Here is a 26997-nt window from a genome sequence, read left to right as displayed (position 1 = left end):
GCTTATGGCCGAAATAATCACCTGGAGATCCGTATTAATTAAATCACTGCCTGGCCCATTAGTTCCGGCCTCTTATTGGCTAACTCTCACATCTAGATTCAACCCATTTCTAATATGTCACCATGAGCAGTGGCTTACTGGGAAAGATTCAGCATGTCTGACCTGGCAGCTTCATGGAGGGCAGCTCTTTTTGCTGCCTTCTTCCTCCCAGAATTCTGTTCTGTCTACTCCACCCACTTAAGGGCTGCCCAATCAAAAGGCCAATGCAGCTTCTTTATTCAACCAATGAAAGAAACACAAATACAGAACAACCTCCTACACCATACTGATTCCCTAACCCTGGCTATGTTTAATCACTTTCTCTGCTCTGGACTATTCCAAATATTTCAATATTTCTTTTTGTTTACAACTAAGGAAAAGAAAAGCCCTCCCCTATGCTGGGTAGTGGTGCTTTATACATTTAATCCCAGCACTCAAGAGGCACAGGCAGGTGGATCTCTGAGTTCAAGGTCAGCCTGGTCTATAGAGAGCGAGTTATGGGACAGGTTGAGAAACTGTCTCGAAAAACCAAAACACAAAACCGACATAAAAAAAAAAACAAAAAAACAAAACAAAAAAAAAAAAAACAAACACACACACACAAAAACAAAACTCACCTAATAATGGAGTGGTCAGTTTCTTTACTACATCCCCTCACACAAAGCAATGAATTGAGGATGGCAGATATGAAAAATGTAAGAGGAAATAAAAATACAGTTTAAATATAAAATAAAAATATTAGAATAAAATAGTGAAAGTAAAACTCAAAGAGGTTGGGCATGGTGATGCCTTCCTTTAGTCTCAGTACTGGGAAGCAAAAGTAGGTAGATGTCTGTGAGTTCAGACCAGTCTAATATATACAGTGAATTACAGGACTGCTAAAACATAACAAATAACAAAGAAACAGGCCAGACAATCCAAATTCCAATGCCCTAATAAGCTAACAGGGAAAAGCTAGCTATGGCAAAGTATTCCTGTAAGATAGGGTTTAGAAGGAAGCAGAAAGATGATAGCCACAAAACAACAACAACAAAAAAACAAAAACAAAAACAAAAAACCCAAACAACCAGCCTTATCTGGAACCATCCCATGTTCCACTGCAAGGCTATCTCAAAATACCAATATACAGGCTGATGAGATGGTGTAGTGAGTAAATATGCTAGCTGAAAAGTATGATGATTTGAGATTTTAACTACGGCACACATGGTACAAAAGAACTACCACCTTCCCCCGTAAACAAAATCTACAGACATAGGGTGTAGCTCAACTACAGAAATGCTGAATGAGCTTGCCCTCGTGGCACACACCTTAAATTTCAACACTTGAGAGGCAAAGGAAGTTGGAATATTTTAGTTCAAGCTAAGCAGATCTACATAAGGAAGTTTTAGGTCAGGAAGTGCTACACAGTGAAACTGTGCCTCAAAACAAAACAACAAAAAACTCCACTATAAAGAAATGCTGGATAGGGCTAGGCAGTGGTGGCATATGCCTTTAATCCCAGTATTGGGGTCAATGGATCTCTTTGAGTTCAAGGTGAGTCTGGTCTAGAGAGCTAGTTTCAGGACAACACAGGCTGTTACATAGAAAATCCATCTCAAAAACCAAAACAAAAAAAAATTATATAAAAAAATTGGATAAACCCTTTTCTGCAGTATTGGAATGGTACAAAAATGATTTGTATTGAAATGTTTACAAGATCCACTTTGTTGTCTTTGTAAACATTTTGTGAATGTCATCATTCATAATGAAAATCTTGTTCCTTCACTCTTAACTTTATACCACCTTCATCTTTTATTCAAATTCACACACATGAATACCTAAAATGTACTATACAAGTACCATTTACTACTAAAAAAGTAGATTTAATACTTCAAGCATTGAAGTTCTCAAAAACATCAAGTCACAAAATATAGCATTTTGCTATACTTTTTATTTTAGTAAAATGAGAGTAAAGTAGGCACATGCAGTGCTAGTATCTAACGCTAATAAGATAAAGCAATTACTAACTTTACAGTGACTCAAAGCTCCATGTTTACATTCAGCAAGTCTAATCTATTATTTACTAAAAATATTACTGGCTAAAAATTGAATGTAAAAAGTCACTGCTTATGGCAGCACAAAGATATAACCACATGTTTGAAAATTACAAATATGCCAGACAGTTACAATGCTGAGCCAAACAGACCATGTTAATAAGGTAAATTCAGACACAGTTTGAGAAAATAATGAGTTTTCATTAGTATCTTAAATATATTAAACCTTGGCAAGTCAAATTTTCAATATTCCAGTTGCCTCTCATTTTGTCATAAAAGCATATCTATAACACCAATCTGAGTTAGATTAATTTGACTCAAGCATAGTAGAACTTAATATTAAAGCTCACATTACCCCAAAATATACTATTTCACACACATTGACAATCAACATTCAAATGCCAGTGTTTTTATATTGTCTTTTGGTCAACTTTCTTTAAGCTTTCAAAGAATCACTTTTAGGCTTACAAAAATAAATATCTGTCAAAATGTTCAATAAATATTACACAAGCTAGCAGCAAAATAGTCTGTTTTGTGCAAATAGTTTATCTTAAACTAACATTACTTGGTCCCAAGTTTTTGAACCAAGTTACTGAAACACTGTAGTTTTCAGTCAGAAATCTCCAATTGGAACCTTAAAGACTTGTACAGAATATACACATATAAAATTCTCTTCATGTGCAATAAAATAAGTGCTTTGTAGAAAGTTGTGGGCAATGTACAGTCTAAACCTCTATTAATTGAAATAGCACCATAACAAAGAACCTTAATAATACTGTCAAGTACACCTACTTTAGTAGTTTAATACAAGGCACAATACACTTGAAAATCTATTGCACTTTTAGAAAAAAACTGTCAACTCAAGACAATCTCAATGGTTTTTTAAAGTTACTATCCTATCCAGAAAAAAATCTCAAAGAAAGAGGCATTTTTAGTGATGAACAATCATTTTTGGCTGATTAAAATGACTATTATACAATGGAAACCTATACAACTAAAATACATGAAAACTGCACTGTACTGACCACCATGAATAATTAGTACACATAGCCAACATGTAAGATACAGGATTACAATTTGCCATTCTTAGATTTATGAAGTCTTAGACAAATGTAAGCCATTTTACATTTTAACAAAGCTGTAACAGAAAAATTTGATATGTAATAATAAAAGCCTGCTGCTGCACAATTCTTTCTGCTCATAATCTCTTGACCAAAAAACACAACACTAGCATGCATTAAAGACCAGAATTAGCAAGGCTGTAATGAGGTCTCATCCCTGTCAGAGTCAGTCATTCTTATATGTCATTTTTCTTTATGGCAGACATTAAATAAATAAAAACAAACTTTATATCCCAAATTCTTACCAGATCTCGAAACTTTTCCTATAGGAGTATGCCACCATTAAGTTACCAAAACATTAAATAAGAAATCTCTGTATTTATCTGTATTGAGAGTTTTCAAAAATATTAAGGTTATATTCATATATTCCATTTTAAAAATAGTTTTAAGGTTCTAAGTGCCAATCCAGGATAGAGTGAGCAAATCAGAACTTTAGTTTTGAATTGTCTGCCACATTACAAACTTTAAAAAAAGCTTCTATCATCAACTTTGCATACACCAAAATTTCTTATTCGGGCTATTGCCTAAAGTCTTTCACCATCATATTTAGCAATGAACTGACTGATTCCTGTTAAAATATCTACACTTGTGTGCCAAGGTTTGGTTGTGGTTGTAGCCCAAGTTCAATGAAATTTATTTTGTTAAAACAAATGTTATCTTGAAGATTACTGAGTCAACAGGACAACAAATAAGTAGTTTAAAGTTAAAAAGTCACAGTACATTAACAAATTATTATTCGCAGTCACAAATTTTAAGTGCAGTTTAGGAGGAACCAAGTATGCAGGGAGTTAATCCAAGGTACAATAAGTCTTTACATCAACTTTTGAACAGAGGTACAGGTTGTTGCTTTCATGTCTTGTGACTTTGAGCTCACATCAATTTTTAGAAGAATCACAGCTGGTAATGTACTGCAGGATCTTGAAGCTACACAATACAGTCTGGCTAAGTTACATGTGGTTTCCATATTAGCTATATGAACAGTTGACTTAGGCACAAATTCAATTGCCCCACCAGTCAACAGTCTGGGAGTTGTAATTTCCTCCATATCCATCATTATTGTAGAAACCTCCACAGCCACCTATTGAGAAAAGAAAAATTAAGTTAACTACTATTATCATCTTTTTTTCAACAGGGTTCACTATACAGTATTAATTTCCCTTTAAAATTGCTTTGAAAAGATCAGTAAAGATCAAGAAACACAAACAAACATAAAAAACTCTTGTAAAACAAAAATTTAACATTACCTCCACCAAATGCTCTGTTGTTGTGACTATTACCACCACTTCGGCTGCTACTGGCACGATTACTATTAAACCCAGAATTTACAGAACCACTGCTCTGACGATAATCTCTGGCACCAAATCCTCCACTGAATCGGCTATTGTAAGGAAAAACATTATGTATGATATCCAATCAAAATGTCAATCCATGTTCAAACTTCCTATTTCATTTAGAAAACTTGCTTCCCATTGGAAATTAAACCTATAACTGTATCTCCAAAAACCTCAGCAATGTAGAGCTGACACCTTGCACTATAGCCTTTTCTACTTATTCTTTATCAAGGTATTTCTTAAAAACTATTTTAGGTTTGGGGATAGCAAACCTATAAAATAAAGCTTCATTTCCTGGAGACCATGAAAGTAGTCCTCTGACTCTACAAAAACCAGGTCCATATGTATACATAATAACAAACATGTAATAATTTAAAAATGAATAACTAAGATAACTTAGTTCTAAACAAATTGAAATAATAAAAAATTCAAACAATGTTTACCTTTTAGACCGTCCCCGACTGCTACCCTTGTAGTGGTGTTCATAGGCCATATTCTCCAACCAAGATGGCACTTCTTGTTTAGCCTCAACAAGGAGATCTAACAGATCTTTTGTGATGTTCAAATTCCTCTCATTGAAAAATGAGGTGGCAAGTCCTAAAAGTTAAAGAAAAAAAAAAGGTTTCCCTAATTGCAATAATTTCACTATTGCTCTTTCCCATACAGTTAAGTAACATAACATGATATTCTGCAATATAACTAAATATAAGTTGAAAGAAGTTTGTTAGGTGATAAAGTTTCTTCTTGTGTGTGTGTGTTTTTTTTTTAAATTAAGACTGGGTATTTTTTCATAGCCGTGGTTTGGCACCTAGTGTGTAGACCAGGTTGGCCTTGAATACACAGAGATATGCCTGACTTTTGCATCCTGACTGCTGGGATTAAAGGCACATGCCACTATACCCAGCTTTCAAGTTTCTTCTTTAAAAACTAATCAAGAATCTAGAATCTCTAACCTTTGAGATTTTTTACACTGGATTTGGAACCCAAGAATCCCTTGCCTCTGCTTTTCAAAGTACTGGTAAAAGACAGAGCAAGACCATGATTAAAAAAAGGAGCGGGGGGGGGGGGGGGGGGGGCTGGAAATTTATTTAGCTCAGTGGTAGAGGTTACCTAGCAAGAGCAGGGCCCAGAGTTCAGTCCTCAGCTCCAGGAGGGTGGACGGGATGACAATGGATGAATGGACCTAATATAAATAAAATAAACCTACCCTATTAAATCCTTCGTTAATATATCTATTTAAAGAAAAACGACTAATAAAATGGGTCCAAGCCTAATGATCTGAATTCAATCCCTGGAACCTACATAACAGAAAGAAAGAACTATCTCCCATAAGTTGGCCTCTGATCTTCACAAGTGTACTGTGACATGTACACAGATACAGACAAATAAATGTAAAGGGACTCAGTGATAAAGTACTTGAGACCCTATCTTCAGTCCCAAGACCTAGAGGAAGAAAAAACATTTTACCAAGGTTTCCTACACGTCCTGTACGGCCAATACGATGTACATATTCTTCAATATCACTTGGCAAATCAAAATTGATAACATGTTTCACATTTGAAATATCTAGACCTCTTGCTGCCACCTTAAAAAAAACTTATTAAAATAAAGCAACATTCTGATTTAATAGTAAAATAATAATATAAAATTTACACACAGCTGTAGCCACTAGAATTGGCCTTCTCCCTGAGCGGAACTGGTGAAGAGCCTCCTCTCGATCTTTCTGTGATCTGTCTCCATGAATACTGGTACAAGCATATCCTTCTTGAAATAAGAAATTCTCCAAAGAATCAGCACCCTTCTTAGTCTCCACAAATACTAAAGTCAGTGAATCCTTCCCTGAAAAAGTAGATTTCATTTACTAAAACTTATTTATTTGATATCGCTGTGTATTGTAAAATTTAACAAGCGTAGTCATCTGGAAACGATTCCTTGATGAGAGGTCATGCATTCACACATATTATACAAAGCACACATGCTGGACAGGAGGATCTTGAAGGTGCAGTGAATAGTGTAGCTGAATTTTCAAGTTCCAGGTTTAGTCAGAGACTGCCTCAGAAAATAAAGAGTAAGATACCCACATGGAGGAACACACATACACAAATATACAGAAAAAGTGAGGCTATAAAGACTGGAAACTAAGAGGACACAAATCTAGACATTTTCATTTTATTAGAGTAATAGTCCTAATTTTACCTGTTGCATTTAAAAGATCAAGTAAAAATGACCGCTTGTCTAGTTCTTCGACCCAAACTACTTTCTGTGTGATGTTCTCAGAAGTAGAGCCTACCCTGCCTACAGCCAGAAAAATATATTCATCTAAAAAGTCACGAGCAAGCATCTGAAAATAAAAAGAAAAATGTAAGTTCTGAATTTAAATTCTTTAATATATAAATCACCATCATTTATTTATTTAAAAATAAAATTCTAACAAACAATACCTGTATTTCCTTAGGAAAAGTAGCGCTAAACATCATAGTGTGACGAATGCCTTTTGGTGGCATAGTGTCCTGTTCAACTATACGACGTATCTGAGGTTCAAATCCCATATCTAGCATCCTATCAGCTTCATCCAACACTAAGTATCTATTGACAAAAAATAGTTATGTTGAGAAGGCCACTGACTACATTAAACTATTGAGTAAATTATTCTCACAATTAATATAGCATCTCAGGTCTTAAACATAGTAGTTTTCAATTTAAATATTAAGCATTATTTGTTAAAATGAACCTCAGTCAAAAGGGGAAAAATGAAAGAGAAGAAAAAAGGAGGAACAGAAAGTCAATTTCATTTGTTCAATCTTGTGATTTTGAAAAGTGACACAAAAAAAAAACGCATTTAATCTATAACAAAATACAAGTAGAGGAATGGTTACATACATCTATTATTCCTAGAACTGAGATAAGAGCTAAGGCTAGAGAATTATACTGAGTTTTAGCCTGGGCCTGAGTGAGATCCTACATTATAAAACTAGTAATATTACTAAGTCTTACATAATGGATGAGTAAAATCACTATACTTCAACATTTACATGCAAGAATTTAAAAAGTCATACAAAGGAACCTTATTTCTTTTATCAAAATTAACATACTTGCAGAAGTCTAATCCAATTTTTCCTCTTTCCATCATATCCACTAGACGTCCTGGAGTGGCAACTAACAAATGGCATCCACGTTCTAAGTCCCGAATCTGCTGAACAGTATCAGCACCACCATACACTACACAAGGACGGACCCTAGACCGGTATGAAAACTATATGCAAAAAATTATTAGTCACAGAAACAATGAAATTAAGAAGAAAATTAAATCACTAAAGCTATGCTTACTTTTCTGGCTTCCTCATAGATCTGTAGAGCCAATTCTCTTGTTGGGGCTAATACCAAGGAGATTGGATACTGTTTGCGGCGACCATATCTTCCATTTTCCTAAGAGTCAAGTATAATTTTAGAGTCTAAGATCCAAAATTTTACCTTTCTAAAAATTTTTTTTCTGTGTATGAATGTTTTCTCTACATATATGTATATGTATATGTCTTGTGTGAGTACCTGATGTCTATTAAAGACAAAAGAACATAAACTGGAGTTATAGTCATTTGTGAGGAGCCAAGCACATACTCTTAACCAATGAGCCATATCTCCACCCATTACTTACGTATTTTTAAAGTTTATAGTGTCATTTGTAATTTAAGAATTACTTGAAAATAAAGTACATCTGGCAGCTCATAAATGTTTCCTATTTCAATCCAATGCCCTCTTCTCCCTTTTGAGGGTACTGTATGCACATCCTTCATAGACATATGCAAACAAAACACCTATATACAAAAATAAAAATATCTTTATTTTTCCTAACAAAAATTTAAAGACTGTCACCTTCATAGCCTTCAAAGCCTCTCCTGGACCATCTGTATATATCTGACTGAGAATGGGTAGTAGAAATGCAGCCGTTTTCCCAGAACCTGTTCAGAAATCATTGTATTATTAATTTTGAATATTTAAGACAAGCTAAAGTACTAGGCATACTGGCTCATGCCTACATTCTCAGCAAGTGGTATACAGAGTCAGAATAATAATTTAATGTCAGTCTCATCTACATAGTGATTTTAAGGCAACACTGGACTACCTAAAGCCCTCTCAAAAGCCTATCAAGACACTCTGGAAGCAAGCAGATCTCTACGAATAAGGTCATCCTTGTTGACACAGTGAGACCTTGTGTAAAACAACAAAACCAAGCAAGTAATAATTTTAATGAAAATTTGTCTTATTTTTCAATTGGCTTACCTATACAGCAACAACCACAACAAATAGTTATCTAAATAAAGCAATAAGGAATAACTTTTTGGGGATGTGGAATGTGGGGAGCAGCTCTCTCTACACGGTCCTAGATGTCCTGAAACATTATATAAGGCTGACTGGCCTTATATTCACAGAGATCTACCTTGCTAGGATTAATGGGAAGCAAAATTTTTGGGGTGGCATTTTTAAGACTGTATTTCTACATGAAACAGTACTGGTTGTCTTGAAACTCACTGATAACCAATTGCCTCTGCCTTCCAAGGGATGGGATTAAAGGTTTATGCCACCACTGCCCAGTGCAAAAAAAAAATTTTTTTAAAGGATCAAGTGCTAAACTAAACTAAATAAATAAATGATTAGCTTTTAAAAAACATCACAGTGGGGACTGGAGAGATGGCTCAGCAGTTAAAAGCACTGACTGCTCTTCCAGAGATCCTGGGTTCAATTCTCAGTAACCACATGGTGGCTCATAACCATCTATAGTGAGATCTGGGTGCCCACTTCTGTTCTGTCATTAAAGGTGTACATGCAGATAGATAACAAAAAAAAACTCAAGAATGTCTTATCTCTAGTTAAATATGATGCAATTTGATTTAAAAAATATATCACAGTTGGGCAGCAGGGGCACACACCTATAATCCCAACACTCAAGAGGCAGAGGTGGGCAGATCTCTGTGAGTTCGGGGCCACCCTGGGCTATAGAATGAGTTATAGGACAGGCCCCAAAGGTATTGAGAAATACTCTGCCTCAAAAACAAGCAAACAAACAAACAAAAAACACAAAAAAACAAAAAAAACATATCTACCAGATAACTTCAAATATGTCAAGATATAAATACTTGTATATACAAGTACACAGAAAATTTCGCTATTTCTACAGAAAATTTTGCTATTTCTATCTCAGGTGGTATCATTTTCTGATATAGGACAACATCCAATATGCTTCCTCAATACCCAAGAAGAAATGGGGTACCTTCTTAAGACATGTTTTTGTAACTTAAATTTCTTTTTAAATTGTTAATTTTGTATCTACTCTAACATTTAGCTCTTTTCCCGATACAACATTAGAAGGTTGACAACTAGATACAAGTTCCTAAATGTACCTTAAAAATACACCAGTAAAAATCTGTGGCATCCTTAAACTTACATAATAATAAGTGCTTAATCACAGGGGAGTGGAACTTTTTGAAAGGATTACAAGATTATGCAAGGCCGGGAGGTGGTGGCGCACGCCTTTAATCCCAGCACTCGGAAGGCAGAGGCAGGCAGATCTCTGTGAGTTCGAGACCAGCCTGGTCTACAGAGTTAGTTCCAGGGCAGGACCAAAGCCACAGAGAAACCCTGTCTCGAAAAACAAAACAAACAAACAAAAACAAAACAAACAAACAAGGTTATACAAGATGTTGTGTTACTGAGATGGGATTTAAGATTTCAAAAGCCTAGGCTAGGCTATTTCTCTCTGCTTGTGGACAGGATGTAGCAGCTCCCAATAACCTCTCCTGCAAGATGCCTCCATATCTGCCATCATACTTGTTGCCTTAATGGACTAAGTAAGATTCACAATGTAAGTAAGTCATGGGTGTCTTTTCACAGCAATAGAAAAGTGACCAAGACCCAAAAGATGTACAGTTCCTAGCTATTTTTATCTATCCCGTACTTTAATATAGGACTTACCACTTTTAAAAGAATCCCAGAATTAAAGGCTTTTTGTTCTTTACAAAATAATCTTACCTGTTTGAGCACAAGCCATTAAGTCTCTTTTTTCTTTAATAATAGGAATAGCATGTTTTTGCACTGGAGTAGGACGAGTGTAACGTGTTAGTTCAATGTTTCCCATGATAATTTCTCCCATCTCAACATCACTGAACTGTCAAAGAAAGTACACCAAGCAAGTAATGTAAAAACACAAACTGGTTATTTGTTATGCTAATAAAGGGTAAATACTGTGTCCAGTTTAGAGTTGTTTTGATTTTTTTTCTTTTTTCCTTTTTTTTTTTTGGTTTTTCGAGACAGGGTTTCTCTGTGGTTTTGGAGCCTGTCCTGGAACTAGATCTGTAGACCAGGCTGGTCTTGAACTCCCAGAGATCCGCCTGCCTCTGCTTCCCGAGGGCTGGGATTAAAGGCGTGTGCCATCACCGCCCGGCTGAGTTGTTTTGATTCTTAATTAATAGTATGTTTCTAAGAAACAGATTCTGTCACTGAGAAAAACTATGTTTTTTGATGTTTGATACATTTCCTCTATCACTAGTACTTATAATAGTAACTATTATGACATTATTATAGAGTTATCTAAGAGTCAGACAAAGGCCTATAGAAATGGTTTAGCACTCGCAGTTCTTGCAGAGGACCTGGGACCATTCCCAGAACAGACACAATGCCTCATAACCATCTATAACTTCAGTTCCAGGGATCAAATGCTTTTTGCTTGCCACCAACACCAGGCACACACATGGCACAAATACACGTACAGGCAAAATATTTAAATACATAAGCTACTTTTTAAAGTATATGCCTCAAATCTCAGCACTTGGGAATCTGAGACAAAAGCATTGTGGTTCCAGGAGAGCCAAGGCTACACAGTGAGGCCCTGTCTTAGAAAAATAAAAAATAAAAAAAAAAAAAAGGAATACCAGAAAACAAGTAATCTAAAAGGGAAAATTGGGGATAACTGGGTTTCTTACGAAGTGTGGGAATACAGAAGAAAAGTAAAGTCACAAGGTAACATAGTAACAATCTACAAGAAAAAAAACCATAAAGCAACTAATTCAGTGTATAAATATGCATAAGTTTTAATTTATTCTTCTCATCCAAAGATCTCCGAGATAAAGACCACCTAACAAGAGCCTGCCCTGACTTTTTTCTTTCTGTTTCCTTCAAAAACACCAAACTCAAACAAACAAAAACACAGAACCACAATAACCAGAGATTAATAGAAATGGGTTAATCAAGATGTGAGAGTTAGCCAGTAAGAGGCTAGAGCTCATGGGCCAAGCAGTGTTTAAAAGAATACAGTTTCTGTGTTATTATTTCAGGGCATAAGTTAGACAGGCGTGCGGCAGCCGGGCAGCAGGAAAGCAGGCCCGCAGCTCTTCACTACACCAGACCTGAGAAACTCTCTTTTCAGTTTGTTGGCATGGTCTGTACAAAAGCCACCCAAAGCACACAGCCTACTGGTATTCCCCTTAGTTACGCCAAAGAGGTGGACACTAAGTCTCTACTGCTGAAAACACCATGCACTTCAGACCAAGCTTCTGAGAACCCTGAGCTGTTATTTTCTCCTCCCTGAGGAGCTTTTTTTTTTTTTTTTTTTTATGATACTAGAAGGCACCATGCAAGGTTCCTGAGAAGGGTAGCAATCAACAGTCCCACCCAGTTATGATGCCTATGAACCACACCAATGACTAGCATGGCACAATAACCCATTGAGTCCAATACTGGCATGCACATTTTGGTTCTATAATTAGACTTAAGACTGAAGACTGAAGAGAGAACCCAAGCCTGGTACTGAAATTCTACCTAACTAATCAGTCCTAGAGAAATCATAGTTATTGGAGGAGACACTACAACCACTACTTTACTGAACCACAATACCTAAAAATAAATCTGGAAATATTTACACTTACACCCACAAGATAATTATAGACTCCACCCCTCACCAAAGAAACTTCTCTTTACAACAGATGGTGACTCCTATAGGAAACCAAATTTAATCCAAATGCAGTGTTGTGGAGACCAGTTCTAATGGATACATTTACAAGACTCAGGCACTCAAGAGCTCAGAAAACATTGCCTAAGATGGGGCATAAATTGAAAGAGTCAAGACGGGCGGTGGTGGTGCACGCCTTTAATCCCAGCACTTGGGAGGCAGAGGCAGGCGGATCTCTGTGAGTTCGAGACCAGCCTGGTCTACAAGAGCTAGTTCCAGGACAGGCTCCAAAACCACAGAGAAACCCTGTCTTGAAAAACCAAAAAAAAAAAAAAAAAAAAAAATGAAAGAGTCAGAGGATCAGGAAGTTTGTTGTGAGATTTGTCTCCTAGGAATGTCAGAAGATACACCAGTCAAGTCTCACCAACGTGACTGCCTAAACAGAAACTCAACAACGACACCATACTAAATTGGAAGGAGAAAACCCCACAAAACCTTAACTCTACACAAAAAACTACAGGGAACAGAGTAAAGATGGAAGTGGGAGAAGTGGGAAAGTGAACATCAACCGGTTGTCCAATGTTAAACAGCATTGAAAACTTGTAATAACTAATAATATGAACTCAAAAGGTAATATTTAGCAATATATATATATATATATATATATGCATATACATATATTCATGCAGTAACAATGAAAAAAGAAGCCACAGATTTTAAGGAGTATAGGGTTTGGAGTGAGGAAAGGGAAGAAACTATAATCTCAAGAATAAACCAAGGTCAAACAAGGACTGCTGAGAACAGTCAGCAGGTAAAAGTACTTGCTGCCATCCAAGTTTTAAGAAGCTACTCCCAGAAGTTGTCCTCTGATCTGTACATGTATTTGCTGTGATTATTATATACTTTGAACAAATATAAAATTAACAGTCAAACAAAAGAACTTACATTTTCAATATGAGGAGGACAGTTACTTCCAGTTGCCTCTACTGGTATATCGTCATATTTCTCAAAGTTAATCCCAGTGTTTCCACCAGAAAAAAGTTCTCTGAAATCAGATGATTATTATATATTTAAAAAAGTGTTAGGATTAAAACTATGGGTTTCAATACCAAGTATAATTAGCTAATTTAATTATTTCTGAGGTTTTATTTTTCATTTTGTATATGTATGTGTGTTTCTGTGTAGGCACATACACATGACTCAAATGCCTGAAGCCAGAGGCACTGGATACCCTGTAACAGAAGGTACAAGAAATTGTGAGTTGTCTGACATGGGTGCTAGGAACCAAACTCAGGTCCTCTGCGAGAAACACACATTTTACTCTCTCAACATTTTTTCAACCTCATATTAAATATTTTTAAAATTTGTTCTTGTTTTGAGACAGAGATCACAAAAAGTCATGCTTGTATGTACCAGGCACAAATATAATATCTAACATTTTAAAAACTTACTGCTCTAAGCGTTCACTTGGTGGAAGTGGTTTTGACCAATCATCTTCATCTGTTTTGTCACCCCAACGACTATGAACACTTCTATCAAATTTGCCATATCCAGTTAGATCACGACCTCCAATACCATCATAGTCACTTCGACCATGATCATCAAACCTGAGGAGCAAAATAATTAGATTGTATCACTAAAAATACCATTCTTCTAGAGTATTAGTTTAACTGAATGCAACAAATACATCAACAATTTAACCCTGATCCATTTACCAAACAACATCTTTTAAATACCTTCTTACAGACAGCAGATTGGCCTCAGCTTTGCAGACCCTTTTACCTCTGCCTCACATATGTTCAGCTGAAAGATTTGCACCATGCTCCTGTGATGGTCATGAACAACATCTGGAACTAACTAAAAGATCAAGCTGCTAGGCACATCTGTGAGGAATTTTTAGTTAAATAAACCATGTGAAGTTTGAAGACCACCTTTAATCTGGACCTTTATAAAGGACAAGGAAGTAAGTTTTTGCTCTTTGCCTTCTAGGCCTTGCTTCATTGTATTAGTGCCTACTTCAAGATTCTGACATTTGCTAAGACCATCTGAGACATCTAGTTTCAAGTAGTAAAACAACTTTTGGAAACTTTCTGCTTGGAGACAACCATTGTTAGACTATTTGGACCAAATCCATGTCACTCTAGTAAATTATCAGCTAGGCAGGTAGATAGAAAGACAGACAGACAGATACAAGGTAGAGACAAGAGAGTGAATCATTCTATCAGTTCTGGTTCAAAAGAGAACTCAGATCCTGGCAAGTTGATTCTTATACATTTTTTTGCCATTACAATTCTTAACCATTACTGGATGGTGGTGGTACATACCTTTAACCCAAACACTCAAGAGACAGAGGCAGGAGGATCTTTGTTGTTTGAGGATGCCTCGTCTACAGAGTGAGTTCCAGGATAGCAATACATATAGAGAAATACTGTGTCAAAAAAACAAACAAATCAAAACACAACAACAAAATCTTTTTTTTCAATTTATTTATTACAAACACAACATTCTGTCTCCATGTATTCCAGAATAGAGCATCAGATCTCATTATAAATGGCGGTGAGTCACCATTTGTTGCTGGGAACTCAAGACACCTGGAAAAAGCAGTCAATGCTCTTAACCTCTAAGCTATCTCTCCAATCCCAGAATAAAGATTCTTAACCAGCACTTTATATACACCAGTAAAGAATTTACCTTCCCCTGGATCCAATTCCACGGTCACTGAAATAATTGGGCTTTCCTCTGGAATCACGAGATCCAAAACTGCTATAGGCATCTTTATCTTTACAACTCCACCCAGAACAGTCTTTATCATAGACTCCTTAGGAAAATAAAACAAAAAACAATCAACAAATGAGTCTCTTCCAAAATATTGTATTCTTCATGGCCATGGATTTCTAAATAGCTGGTACCTAGTACCGTGATAGTGGATACCCACAAACAGAATTTCAACAGATTTTTGTTTGTTTTTTGAGACAGGGTTTCTCTGTAGCTTTGGAGCCCGTCCTGGCTAGGCTCTTAGACCAGGCTGGCCTCAAACTCACAGAGATCCACCTGTCTCTGCTTCCCAAGTGCTGGGATTAAAGGCGTGAGCCACCACCGCCTGGCTCAAATTTTTTAATACTTTAGCAATCATAAAAAATTACAGTAAGAAGTACCTTGAACTGTGATAATGTGCTGCCAAGTGAGCTAGAAAATGCTTTTATCACCTACCACTTGTGATACTGAGATTGAAGTCACTCTGAGATATATAGTAAGAGCCTGTCTACAACCAAAAAAGGGGCTATAGATGTAGCTCAGTCACAGACTCTTTGAAGCAAGTATAAAAGAAACCCTAGATCCAATCTTGATAAAGTATTATTACTTTTAGATTTCCCTGAGGATATAAGTTCAGATTATGCCTAGAATGATCAAGGTTCTGGGTTCAAAACTCATTAGCATTATAGAAAAGAAATACAGCAGCTAAGAGAAATAATCAGCTTTTGAATGTTATCATTATATTAGCATCACTACAGGTTAAATTTACTTTATTAGTCTGTATAATACAGAGACATCAAACACAAGTTACCCTGGGTTAGTTTGGTTTGCTAATGTAAACTAACTTAGTAAGATCCCTATCTGCCATTCTTGAAACTCTGGGTTCAATTCCTAGACATAAAACTACCTGTAATAACAAATCTGTAACTTCTCAGCACTTGTGAAGAAGAGGCAGGAGTGTAGCTACAAATTTGTTGCCAATCTGCTTAACAAAACAGGAAGATTGCTCAAAACAAAACTCCAACCTAACTTGCCGGGCGGTGGTGGCGCACGCCTTTAATCCCAGCACTCTGGAGGCAGAGGCAGGCGGATCTCTGTGAGTTCAAGGCCAGCCTGGTCTACAAGAGCTAGTGCCAGGACAGGCTCCAAAAAGCTACAGAGAAACCCTGTCTCGAAAAACTTAAAAAAAAAAACAAAAAACAAAAAACCTCCAACCTACTTACAATAAAACTCTAAAATGAGAGGTATTACAGACTATGTTAGCTTCTTCTTCTTTTTTTCCAAGACAGACTTTCTGTTTAACAGTCCAGACTGTCCTGGAACTCTCTATGTAGACCAGGCAGGTTTCAACTATGTTAGCTTCTTAGCTATGTCTCATACATACATAATTACTTGACAAATACTGCTTAAGTTGTTTTATGTATATAATACTTGGCATCAACATTTTTCTTTCTTTCTGAATCTAAGTCTGTGTTCACATGGTCTAGGGTAGCCTCAATTCACTATGTCACTGAGGCTGGCTTTGAAATTCTCATCTTCCAACCTCTACCTCAAGATGAAGGTCACATTCAGTTTGATCCATAATTTGTATGTAGAATGACTCCAAAGAGATGGAGTAACAAGAATAATAAGATCGATCATTAGAATGATATTTAAATTCATTTTAATAATTGTTTGATATTTAGAAGTTATGTTATCTATCTACTATATGTAAAAATTTTGAACACACAGTTGACTAAAGTTTTATAGCAAAGGAAAAAAGGGCTCTAAGAGTACTTGCCCAGAAAGTGCAGTCATTCTCTAGAAAACACACCCCACTATCCACACACCTAACTACAATCAGGTAGCTAAAGATTTCTTCTATCAATGTAAGTCCTCAAATACTGTCACTTCTTTTGAAGAACTTCTGAAATGTAATTCCAAGCATACATCTCAGCATATACACAGTGGAAGTTATTGGCCGGGAAAAAAATGAATGGTATGCCACTATATGCATTTCTCAGTGTTTTATCTCTCAAACCTCCACCTCTGTATTACATCTTCCCTTATAGTTTCCTTTTCTTAAAAGAAAATTCAGATTACTGGGTGAAGAAATATTCAAAATATCACCCACAAAAATATTTTCAATCTATACTCCAGTATTACAAAACTACTAGGACATACAATGTTTTAATTAATTTATTTTTATTTTATGAGTGTTTTACCTATAAGTGTATATGTATACCATATGTGTGTCTCGTCATAGAATTCATAAAAAGGGTATTAGATCACGTGGAACTGGAAGTGGAGACAGCTGTGAGCCACCATTTGAGTGCTAGGACTCATTTCAGTGTTGATGGTTCTTTGTTCTTAACCATGAATCCATCTTTCCAGTACCTCTAAATTTTTCAATATAGAAGTTAGATATAGACATAGAATTATTACACCACATAGCATTCAAAATACCTTTTCAAAGAGAAGCTGTGTTGGTAGAAATTTATATTAGTAAAGTAAACTATATAAAACATATTCTTAGTCTAATAATCAGTCTTTAGTCATACTGTCAAAGTAACAAGAAAATGTCCATTATTCCACATTTGTAAAGTTATAAAATGCTAAAGATACATAGTATTAGGGTTTTTTTGTTTTGTTTAGTTTGAGACAGGGTTTCTCTGTAGCTTTGGAGCCTATCCTGGAACTAACTCTTGTAGACCAGGCTGGCTTTGAACTCAGAGATCTGCCTGCCTCTGCCTCCCGAGTGCTGGGATTAAGGCGTGTGTCACCATCACCCGGCTAGTTGTTGTTGTTGTTCTTCTTCTTTTTTAAAATAAGACTTATTTATTTATTATGTATGCTCTGCCAGCAGACCAGAAGATGGCACCAGATCTCATTACAGTTGGTTGTAAGCCACCATATCGTTGCTGAGAATTGAAATCATGACCTTTGGAAGAGCAGCCAATGTTTGAACCACTGAGTCATCTCTATAACCCAATATTAGTTCTTAAAGACAGAACAAACATAAAAAGGAAAATAGTTTTTCTTTATTTTTGTATGAGATGTATATACCACAGACCAGAGTATAAGCACCAGTTGATTTTTGCTGCTGAACCATCTTACTGGCTTCAAGCTCTAACTTCTTTGTTTGTGGTTTTGAGACAGGGTTTCTCTGTGTAACAGCTCTGGCTGTCCTGGAATTCTCTATGTAGACCAGGTTAACCTCAAACTCAGATAGCCATTTGCCTGCCTCTGCTTCCTACTAGGATTAAGTTGTATCCACCACCAATACCTAAAATCTCACTTCTAAAAATCAAAAGTTAATCTACAAATTTGCTACAACATACCTTTAGATGTATCTCTGTTCCTTAAATGAGGAGGTACATAGCGCCCTTCTAAAAAGGAAAATGTAAAAATGTAACATTGTTTTTTTCCAGAAATTTACCAAATTGTCAAGGACCAGGAATCATGCTTTTTTTCCCCATCAAAAATTATTGTCTCCTATTAGAAAATATACAAAAGCCAGAACTTAATGGATGAAATTAACGTTTCAATTTGAAGGTTTATAAATAGTCAAAATCATAGCCTAGGGTTGAGGAAAGCAACCAACCAATGAAGAGGATGACAACCATTATCTGATGGACTACATTATATATTCATCCTGTTTTTAAGGTAAATACTTAAACTCCATTTACACAATGAACCTGATAATAGTTTTAAATGGTAACTATGGTTTGACATTAACCAGACTAAAGTTGATATAACAGTATATCAACTGTTAACTGCTGCCAAATAATCACCACCTTCCAGTTAACTCCAAATACATCTTCAAAAGCATCCCCTCTTCTTCTTCTTCTTCTTCTTTTTTTTTTTTTTTAGACAGGGATTTCTCTGAGTAGCTTTGGAGTCTATCCTGGAACTTGTTCTGTAGACCTGTTTTTAGTAAAGTAGTGGTCTTAGAATCTCCTCCATTAATTATGATTTTTCTAGGAATGATTAATTAGCTAGAATTTCAAGAAATATTTAATGGAGGCTGGCTTGCAGTTTTAGAGGTTCAGTCCATTATCATCATGTTGGAGAGCACGGTAGCATGCAGGCAGACATGGTGCTGGAGAGGTACTGGAGATTTCAACATATGGATCCACAGGTAGCAGAAGTGAAAGTTATACTAGACCTTGTTTTAGCATCTGAGACCTCAAAGCTCACCCTGAAGGGCACACATCCTAATAGGGACACTCCCTATGGATCTATGTGGACCATATTTCAAACCACTATAGAAATCAAATACAAAAACCTTTTCAAATGGAGGGTGTGTTAGCCAGGCAGTGATGGCACACACCTTTAATCCCGTCACTGGAGAGACAGAGACAGGTGGATCTCTATGAGCTTGATGCCAGCCTGGTCTACAGAGTACTGCGTTCCAGAACAGCCAAGGCTACACAGAGAAAGCATGTCGTGAAAGAGAGGGGAAAAAATTAGCTGTTATAAACCCAAAAGAACTTTTATCTTTTTCTGATTTTCGAAACAGGGTTTCTCTGTGTAACAGTCTCAGCTGTCCTGGATCTTGCTCTGTAGACCAGGTTGGCCTTGAACTCAGAGATCCACTTGCCTCTGCCTCCCAAGTGCTGGGATTAAGGGTGCATCACAACCACCCAGCAAGAACCTCCATCTTTACCATGTGCCATGGTAGTACCAAAAAAATTGAGAATAATAAATTAATGTTAAAGAACATACTCCATGCTAGGAAAAGCATGACAGCTAGGGAGACAAAAAGACCTTGAGAAAAAATGACCATACCCAAACAACCAGCTCCACTGCCTTTTTCTTAATATTTTAGTGCCACTAACCTCCATCTCTATAATTCTATCTAGTTCCCTTCTCTAAAAAATATTTCAAATTACTATTTCAACAAAATTTCCAAAGTATCACCCCCAAAAATATTTAAAATTTTAAATCTATACTCCCATATCACAAAACTACTAAGACATATATGGTTTAATACATTTATTTTATGTCTGAGTGTTTTGCCTAATTTTTTATGCCTGTGAGTGTATGTATACCATGTTGTGCCTAGCCAACAGAATTCATAAAAAGGGTGTCAGATTCCGTGGAACTACAGGTGCAGAAAAAGCAGCTCTCGTCTGTCTCAAGATAACAATGACAGTATTTTACATCACAAATCTCCCCTATTTGTCCAAACAACCATTATAAAATTTGTTTCTGTGAAATATCTTTAATTGCTCAAAATGTAAATTGGGACAATAAAACTAGGTAAGCTGATAGGGATTTCTTCTCTGATACAGATATAAATAATTTGCATTGGTGTGGATTTTAAGGTCAATTTTGTTATATGTATATGTGTTTCTGCTCTTGATTAAGGTATTGTGATTGTGTAGTGCATTTAAAAATGTATAATTAGAAAATTTAGGTTGCTAATCATTGATAATAGTAAAGCTTGTAGTCATGTTAGTTAGATTTTCTAGATATACAGAGATATATTTCAGTTAGATAGACATTCTTCATATCTTTCAAAGACTGCAGAATATGGCATTTAATGTCTTGATAATTTAAGATTTTTCATGATAATGAGACACGTCTGCTCCTGGCAGCACCAATTTACTTCAAGAGGAAGATGGGCATCAAAGAGGTTCCTTATGGAGTTTGATAGCCATTTGGGAAAGATACTTCTCTTGCCTGGACTGTTGTATAAACTGGACACAAAAAACCCACAGAAAGAGGACTGCTGAACTTGCCTAAAGGTGAGATGATCCTTCAAGGGTTCCTGATTTATGAAAGAGTCTGTGAGACATTCTGTAGGACACAGCAGAAAGTGACTGAACTGTCTGTGGAATTTCCTGCTTCATGGAAACGTCTGCTGGATACTATGGGCCTAAAGGCTGAAGATGGATGCCCCAAAGGTACAAAAGAACTTTGGGTGACTGTCCAGACAGTGAGATGTCTCTGTCATTTCTAGAGTTTTGGAAGTTGCTTATTTCTTGTTTACTTAGGTAATATTATATCCTTCTGGAGTCTTTGATGGAGTTGCAGAATGGATATAGTTTTCCTTAGTTATGATAAAGAAAAAATAGATATAAATATTGTAACTGTAATTCTTGCTTTATAACTGTTTTGTTATATGTAATTTTACTATGTTAAAGTTAAAGCCTTCCTCTTTGTTTAAACAGAAAAAGGGGAAATGATGGACGAGGGTCATCTGTCGATGTGTTGATTTCATTGGTTAATAAAGAAACTGCCTTGGTGCTTTGATAAGAAAGAAAATTAGGTAGATGGAGTAAACAGAACAGGATGATGGGTGAAAGGCAATGAGACAGAGGCCATAGCTCTCCTCTCCAAGATGGATACAGGTTAAGATCCTTCCTGGTAAACCACCACCTCATGGTGCTACACTAATTATTAGAAATGGGTTAATTAAGATGTGAGAGTTAGCCAATAAGAGGCTAGAGCTAATGGGCCAAGCAGTGTTTAAAAGAATACAGTTTCCGTGTAATTATTTTGGGTAAAGCTAGCTAATGGCTGGGAGCTGGAAGGTGGGAAGTGCGGCCCGTTGCTCCTTACTACACTTTTCAGGGCTGGTTATTTTTACAGTTTACCAGTTCTGTATAACTCTAAGTAGAGTAATTTCTATACCATGTTATATGGATACGCATGTTAATTCTGTAACAGTACCTCCTGTATTTGTTGAAACAGAAAATAAAAATTAAATCAAAATAGTTAACCAGAATGTTAGCAGTAATTCAGAAAAAAAAAATCTATTATTTAAATTTTTTTACTTACTGTTCTCAGTACTTCCACCTCCACTCTGATTATCCGAGGAGTTGAGATCAAGACCAGCAAACTGAAAAATAAATAGTTATGGTTCACAAGTTAGCAAATCAAACAAAAAGCAGGTTTTACAAGTTAACAAAAATAACATAAAATAGGTTAGATACCACCAAAAGTTACAAAACAGAAAATTTAAAACTCCAAGTCAGCTGAGTGGTGATGTAGCACACATTTAATGCCAGCACTTGGGAGGCAGAGGCAGGAGGACCACTCTGAGTTCAAGGCCAGCTTGGTCTACACTGTGAGTTCCTATACCAGGCTACCCAGAGAAACTCTGTCTCAAAAATTAAAAACTCTAAGTATTATGCTGTAATATTTACTTAATTGCCTTTCAAACACTTAAGAGTATTTTTAGGGACCTGGAGCTCAGTGGTTAAGAGTACCTAAAGCTCTTAAAGACCCAGGTTCAGTTCCCAGTACCCTAATTGTAATTCATAACCATCTGAAACTCCAGCCCCAGGGTTCTGATGCCCCATTTTGATTTCCTCAGGCTCCTGCATGTATTTAGTACACACACATACACACAAACATATTGAATAAATACGTTGCAAGACAGGGTTTCTGTGTGTAACAGCCCTGGCTGTTCTGGAACTCACTCTGTATATCAGGCTGGCCTTAAACTCACAGATATCTGTCGGACTCTGTCTCCTTAGAACTGGAATTAAAGGTGTGCACCATAACCACCTGGATGTATGTTGTTCTTGTTTTTTTTCTTTTTCGTTTCATAATAGATTTCTTTCTAAAGGGTAAAACACTCATCCAATTTAAATACAAGTCCAACAGAACCGCTGTCAGTCATCCATGATGCAGTCTAGCATTCTCAGAGTTCTCCTGATGAGGAAGAAGGCTCTGAAACTTTATTATATACATCCTTCTTATCTGCAATGTAATCTACAATTTCTTGTGGACACATTAACTTCTCTGGATCTACATCAGGAATTTCAAATCCAAATTCATCTTCTATGGCCATAATAATCTCCACATGGGACAAACTGTCTAAGCCCAGGGCCCTCATAAAATGAAAATTTACCAAGAGCTTTTTGGGTCAATCTTGCTATAGAGTTTTACGACATACAACACTCGGTCCTTAATTCACTCTAACGTCAAAGGGGTTCGCCACTGTACTGGCTGCACAAGTGTGTGACCCTTCCAGGCACCTGCATGAGGGCGAGGGTGGGCTGCAGAGCCCTGGACCTCCTCCAGGTTCCCTCAGGGCAGACCGTAGTGCTGAGTGGCCGGGGCAAGGCCAGTGTGAGAAGCCTGGGCAGACAGAAAGGACACGCTAACCCAGAATGCACTGCCGTATGTTTTTTTTAAAAAAGGTGCTTTTGGGGGCTGGAGAGATGGCTCAGCTGCTCTTCCAGAAGCCCCATAGTTTAATTTCCAGAACCCATATGGCTACTCACAGCCATTTTTAACTCCAAACTCAGATGATTAAACCATACATCCTAGTTTCCTAGGACATTCAAAGTACATGCCAGGAAAACACCCACACAAATAAAACAATAAATTCTGTAAGAGAAAATGCTTGCCAGGTAGTGGTGGCTCAGGCCTTTAATCCCAGTACTTGGGAGGCAGAGGCAGGCAGATCTCTGTAAATTCAAGGCCAGCCTGGTCTACAGACCTAGTGCCAAGACAGCTGCAAAGCTACAGGGAAACTCTATCTCCAAAAAAAAAAAAAAAAAAAAAAAGAGAAAAGAAAAAAGAAAAAAAAAGGAGGGAGGGAAGGAGAGAAAGAAAGAAAGAGTGAGAGAATGCTTTTTAGGTAATGAGAATGAGGATTACTACCATGTACACTACAAAGTGCAGGCAGAGGTGGGCACAATTATTTTAATCCTAGCACTCAGAAGGCAGAGGCAGGCAGATCGAGTGTGAGGCCATCCTGGTCTACAGAATGAGTTCCAGAGAAACTGGCTCAAAAACTCAAAAAAAAGTAAGAAAAAGAAAAAAGAGGGGTGACTTACACACCACAAAGGGAATACCCTTCTTTGAACTTAATAATACACGTCAATGCAAGTAACAGAACATAGTATAAACAATAACTTAAGAAAAAGAGTTCAGAGTCGGGCGATGGTGGCGCACGCCTTTAATCCCAGCACTCGGCAGGCAGAGGCAGGTGGATTTCTGCGAATTCGAGGCCAGCCTGGTCTACAAGAGCAAGTTCCAGGACAGGCTCCAAAAAGCTACGAAGAAACCATGTCTCAAAAATCCAAAAAAAAAAAAAAAAAAAAAGAAAAGAAAGAAAGAGAATTCATTAGTTTAAAACAGATGAATTAGAAGCAAGAGAAAAACTCCTAAATCACCAAACTAAAAGTCAGTATCCTCAACAGACAAAGACTAGCCTGACATTGGGTTTTGATCCTACTTTACGTACGGGCTTTGTGGGAGCCTGGTCTGTTTGGATGCTCACCTTCCTGGGCCTGGACGGAGGGGGGAGGACCTTGGACATCCACAGGGCAGGGAACCCTGACTGCTCTATGGACTGGAGAGGGAAGGGAAGGGGGATAGGGGAGCAGGAGGGAAATGGGAGGAGGTGGAAATTTTAAATTAAATAATAAAAAAAAGACACTTAAAAAAAAAAAAGACTAGCCTGATAGTGTTTTATCTTTAGATATACATAAAGGAAAAAGGGAATGGAATTCACAAAATTTTCTTCTGAGCTCTATACCTCCCCACGGTGTGGCATGCAATAGGTACACTGACCATGAATAATAAAACTGTATCTTCATTTCTTAGTAACTCAAAATTTAGTGACGAGTAAGACTGAAGAGACAGCTAAGCAGTTAGAAACACTCTGTACTCTTAAAGAAGACTTAAGCTCCATTAATCAAATCTGGGGCACCATCTCTGTAATTTCATTTCCAGAATATATGACAATTTCTTCTGGAGTTCAAGGGTAAACATGCACACACCTGATGCACAAACATACGCGTAAACATGCATACACATAAGATAAATATCAATCTTTTTTTAAAATTAGGCATATGTAAGTGCTAGGTTTTAACTTTAAGTTTTAAGGGAAAAAAATCTAAATGCATATATTAAGACATGATCCTGTAATTCCTTTATAACACAAAAGAGCTATTTCTATTTTGTGATAAATTCCTAAGCGTAAGCAATGTTAGCACACACCAGAGTATGAATTTAATACTTGATACTTTTCAGGTATATCATCAAGGCATAAGTTATGTTAGAGATGTTTGGTTACTGAGCTAACGAGTATATGTATTACCTTTTCATCTGTACCCTTCTTATAAAGACAGAAGGCAAGACACTAAAATATAGGGTATTTTGTTTTCTAGTACATTCTGTATTCATTACCAAAGGCAATTTAGGCAATTCAGGTGTTCATTTCCCAAATTTAACGTTAACAAAAGATATTTCTTGAACATTTATGTCTCTGTACTGAGTTCAAATTAACCTCACTGATAATTAGTAAATTACTGTCAGCTGTGTTTGAAAATATTCTTTTAATCCCAATTACTTACAAGGCTTCAGCTGAACACCACCGGACTACTTAGTCTTGATTCAAAATAAAAGGTAACAACTGTTCTGGGGCCCAAGTTTAAAAGAAAAGCAGTTGTTCAATGAGTATACAACTAGGCCATATAATCACCACAAACGTTAAAAAACTTTCTTTTAAGGTGGGAGGGCGTCAGGTTTTATCAGTTTAAACTGTTTAGGTAACCTAAGAGATGCTCTACCTATGGGACAGAAATTCAGTAGGAGAAATCAAGGAGGCTTTTTGATACACAGTCCTCTCTGCCGTTCTAAACATATCACAAGGAACGGTATTCCGTGTAACGATGACTTTGATCGAAAATAATTTTTCTACTAGCAAAAAGAAAATAAAACCTCTCTTCTGCCTAACAAAGACAAGGCAATATTTAAGCACTTTGTTGTCTGACCTTGGGAGTAAGTACTTTTAAGAAAAAAAAATTAAATAGCCCACTGGTCTCAATTATCTGCCTATCTACATGCACCGACTGGGGGGGAAAAAGGCTAAATTTTAATCATCTTTCAACAAAATCCAACCTCCATTGTTTGCAGGCCACTATCAAGAGAACTACACCACAGCCATACTTTAATCTCTTATGCTCTCGTGTATTCCTTTCGGTTTTCCTGCGTCACAAGACTCAGCAAACGAGCCCCGTTTTGCCTACATATCAATCCGCGGGAAAGAGGCTGGAGGAGGGTGGGAGCCTCGCGGAATAATATTATAAGAAGAATCTAAATACGAGCCTTCTCCTTCTCAAGTAGTAATCCCCATTGGTCCGATACAATATTACAGCCCTGCGGCGCCTATGGATATTACAATAGGTGGCCGCCATTTCCTCCATCAAATTCCCCAAACCTCCAACCAAATTACGTGGCATCAGTACTTTTATCAATTTACAGACATTATTAGCCCACAAACATTAGGTATCAAGGCCACTCAATTTGAACACGTCTTCAAAGAAAGAATTATAGAGAAAAACTAGGTCCTTTTAACTCACTCACTGCCAAACACAAGCTGCAGAAACTTCCGTTCGCAAATACAAACGCCGCCATTACGCGAGGCCTTTGAACTAATTTGTAACGTCATTGTTATGGCCCTTTTCTCGCTCACGCCATTTTATCAGTTTAATTTCGTTTCTATCAGATTTTTAATCAGACGCCACAGTCCAATACGGAGAAACCAAACGAACGGAAACGGTTTTTTTCAGTACTGCGTCACAAGCAATGTCAGACCAGAAGAGAGAAAGGGGGAAGGGTGTCACATATAGATTCAACTCACTTGCTGGTCCAGGTCGGCTGTATTTCCCACCACCACATGACTCATCGCGGAAAAAGAACTGAACACCCTACCACTCACGCAGTAGGTAACTTAACTATGACTTCGCTCGGTGAACTCAAACGTTTAAGTATACAGCTTACGCAGACACCCAAACGTTTGGGCGGCTTTACGCCAGCACGCAGGACGC

General features: G+C 36.9%; 1 protein-coding gene across 4 annotated transcripts; it reads right to left on the bottom strand.

Annotated features, from left to right (window-relative positions):
* Positions 1 to 1949: 1949 nt before the first annotated feature.
* On the bottom strand, positions 1950 to 26997 carry LOC121443804 (ATP-dependent RNA helicase DDX3Y-like). 4 transcript variants are annotated; one of them, XM_041645582.1, is made up of 17 exons: positions 26811 to 26997; positions 21986 to 22046; positions 18538 to 18585; positions 15155 to 15281; positions 13915 to 14070; positions 13409 to 13508; positions 10549 to 10684; positions 8395 to 8480; positions 7852 to 7950; positions 7617 to 7777; positions 6966 to 7110; positions 6721 to 6865; positions 6182 to 6363; positions 5992 to 6109; positions 4968 to 5121; positions 4438 to 4571; positions 1950 to 4271 (listed from the first exon to the last, which is right to left on the bottom strand). In XM_041645582.1, exons 1-17 carry the CDS (start codon positions 26853 to 26855, stop codon positions 4192 to 4194), a joined length of 1977 nt encoding a protein of 658 aa, XP_041501516.1. In that variant the 5' UTR covers positions 26856 to 26997; the 3' UTR covers positions 1950 to 4191. The 4 variants fall into 4 exon arrangements, with proteins under 4 accessions (XP_041501516.1, XP_041501515.1, XP_041501518.1 ...); XM_041645581.1 differs by lacking the exon at positions 26811 to 26997 and adding an exon at positions 26534 to 26701; XM_041645584.1 differs by lacking the exons at positions 5992 to 6109; positions 26811 to 26997 and adding exons at positions 5635 to 5707; positions 26534 to 26699.

This window comes from Microtus oregoni, unplaced genomic scaffold (genome assembly GCF_018167655.1).
Source record: "Microtus oregoni isolate MIOR12 unplaced genomic scaffold, Mior012 000113F_000, whole genome shotgun sequence".
NCBI classification, from domain to species: domain Eukaryota; kingdom Metazoa; phylum Chordata; class Mammalia; order Rodentia; family Cricetidae; genus Microtus; species Microtus oregoni.
The sequence above is the reverse complement of the archived record's forward strand: the minus strand, read 5'-3'. Positions and strand labels throughout refer to the sequence as shown.

Bases quoted from the DNA above. Each gene is read 5' to 3' on its own strand.
- LOC121443804 (XM_041645581.1), bottom strand. From the start codon at position 26,584: ATGGCGGCGTTTGTATTTGCGAACGGAAGTTTCTGCAGCTTGTGTTTG. The intron at 7,778-7,851 runs GTAAGCATAGCT...TTTTGCATATAG, and splicing joins TCTATGAGGAAGCCAGAAAA to TTTTCATACCGGTCTAGGGT. The intron at 6,364-6,720 runs GTAAAATTAGGA...CTACTTTTTCAG, and splicing joins TGATCTTTTAAATGCAACAG to GGAAGGATTCACTGACTTTA.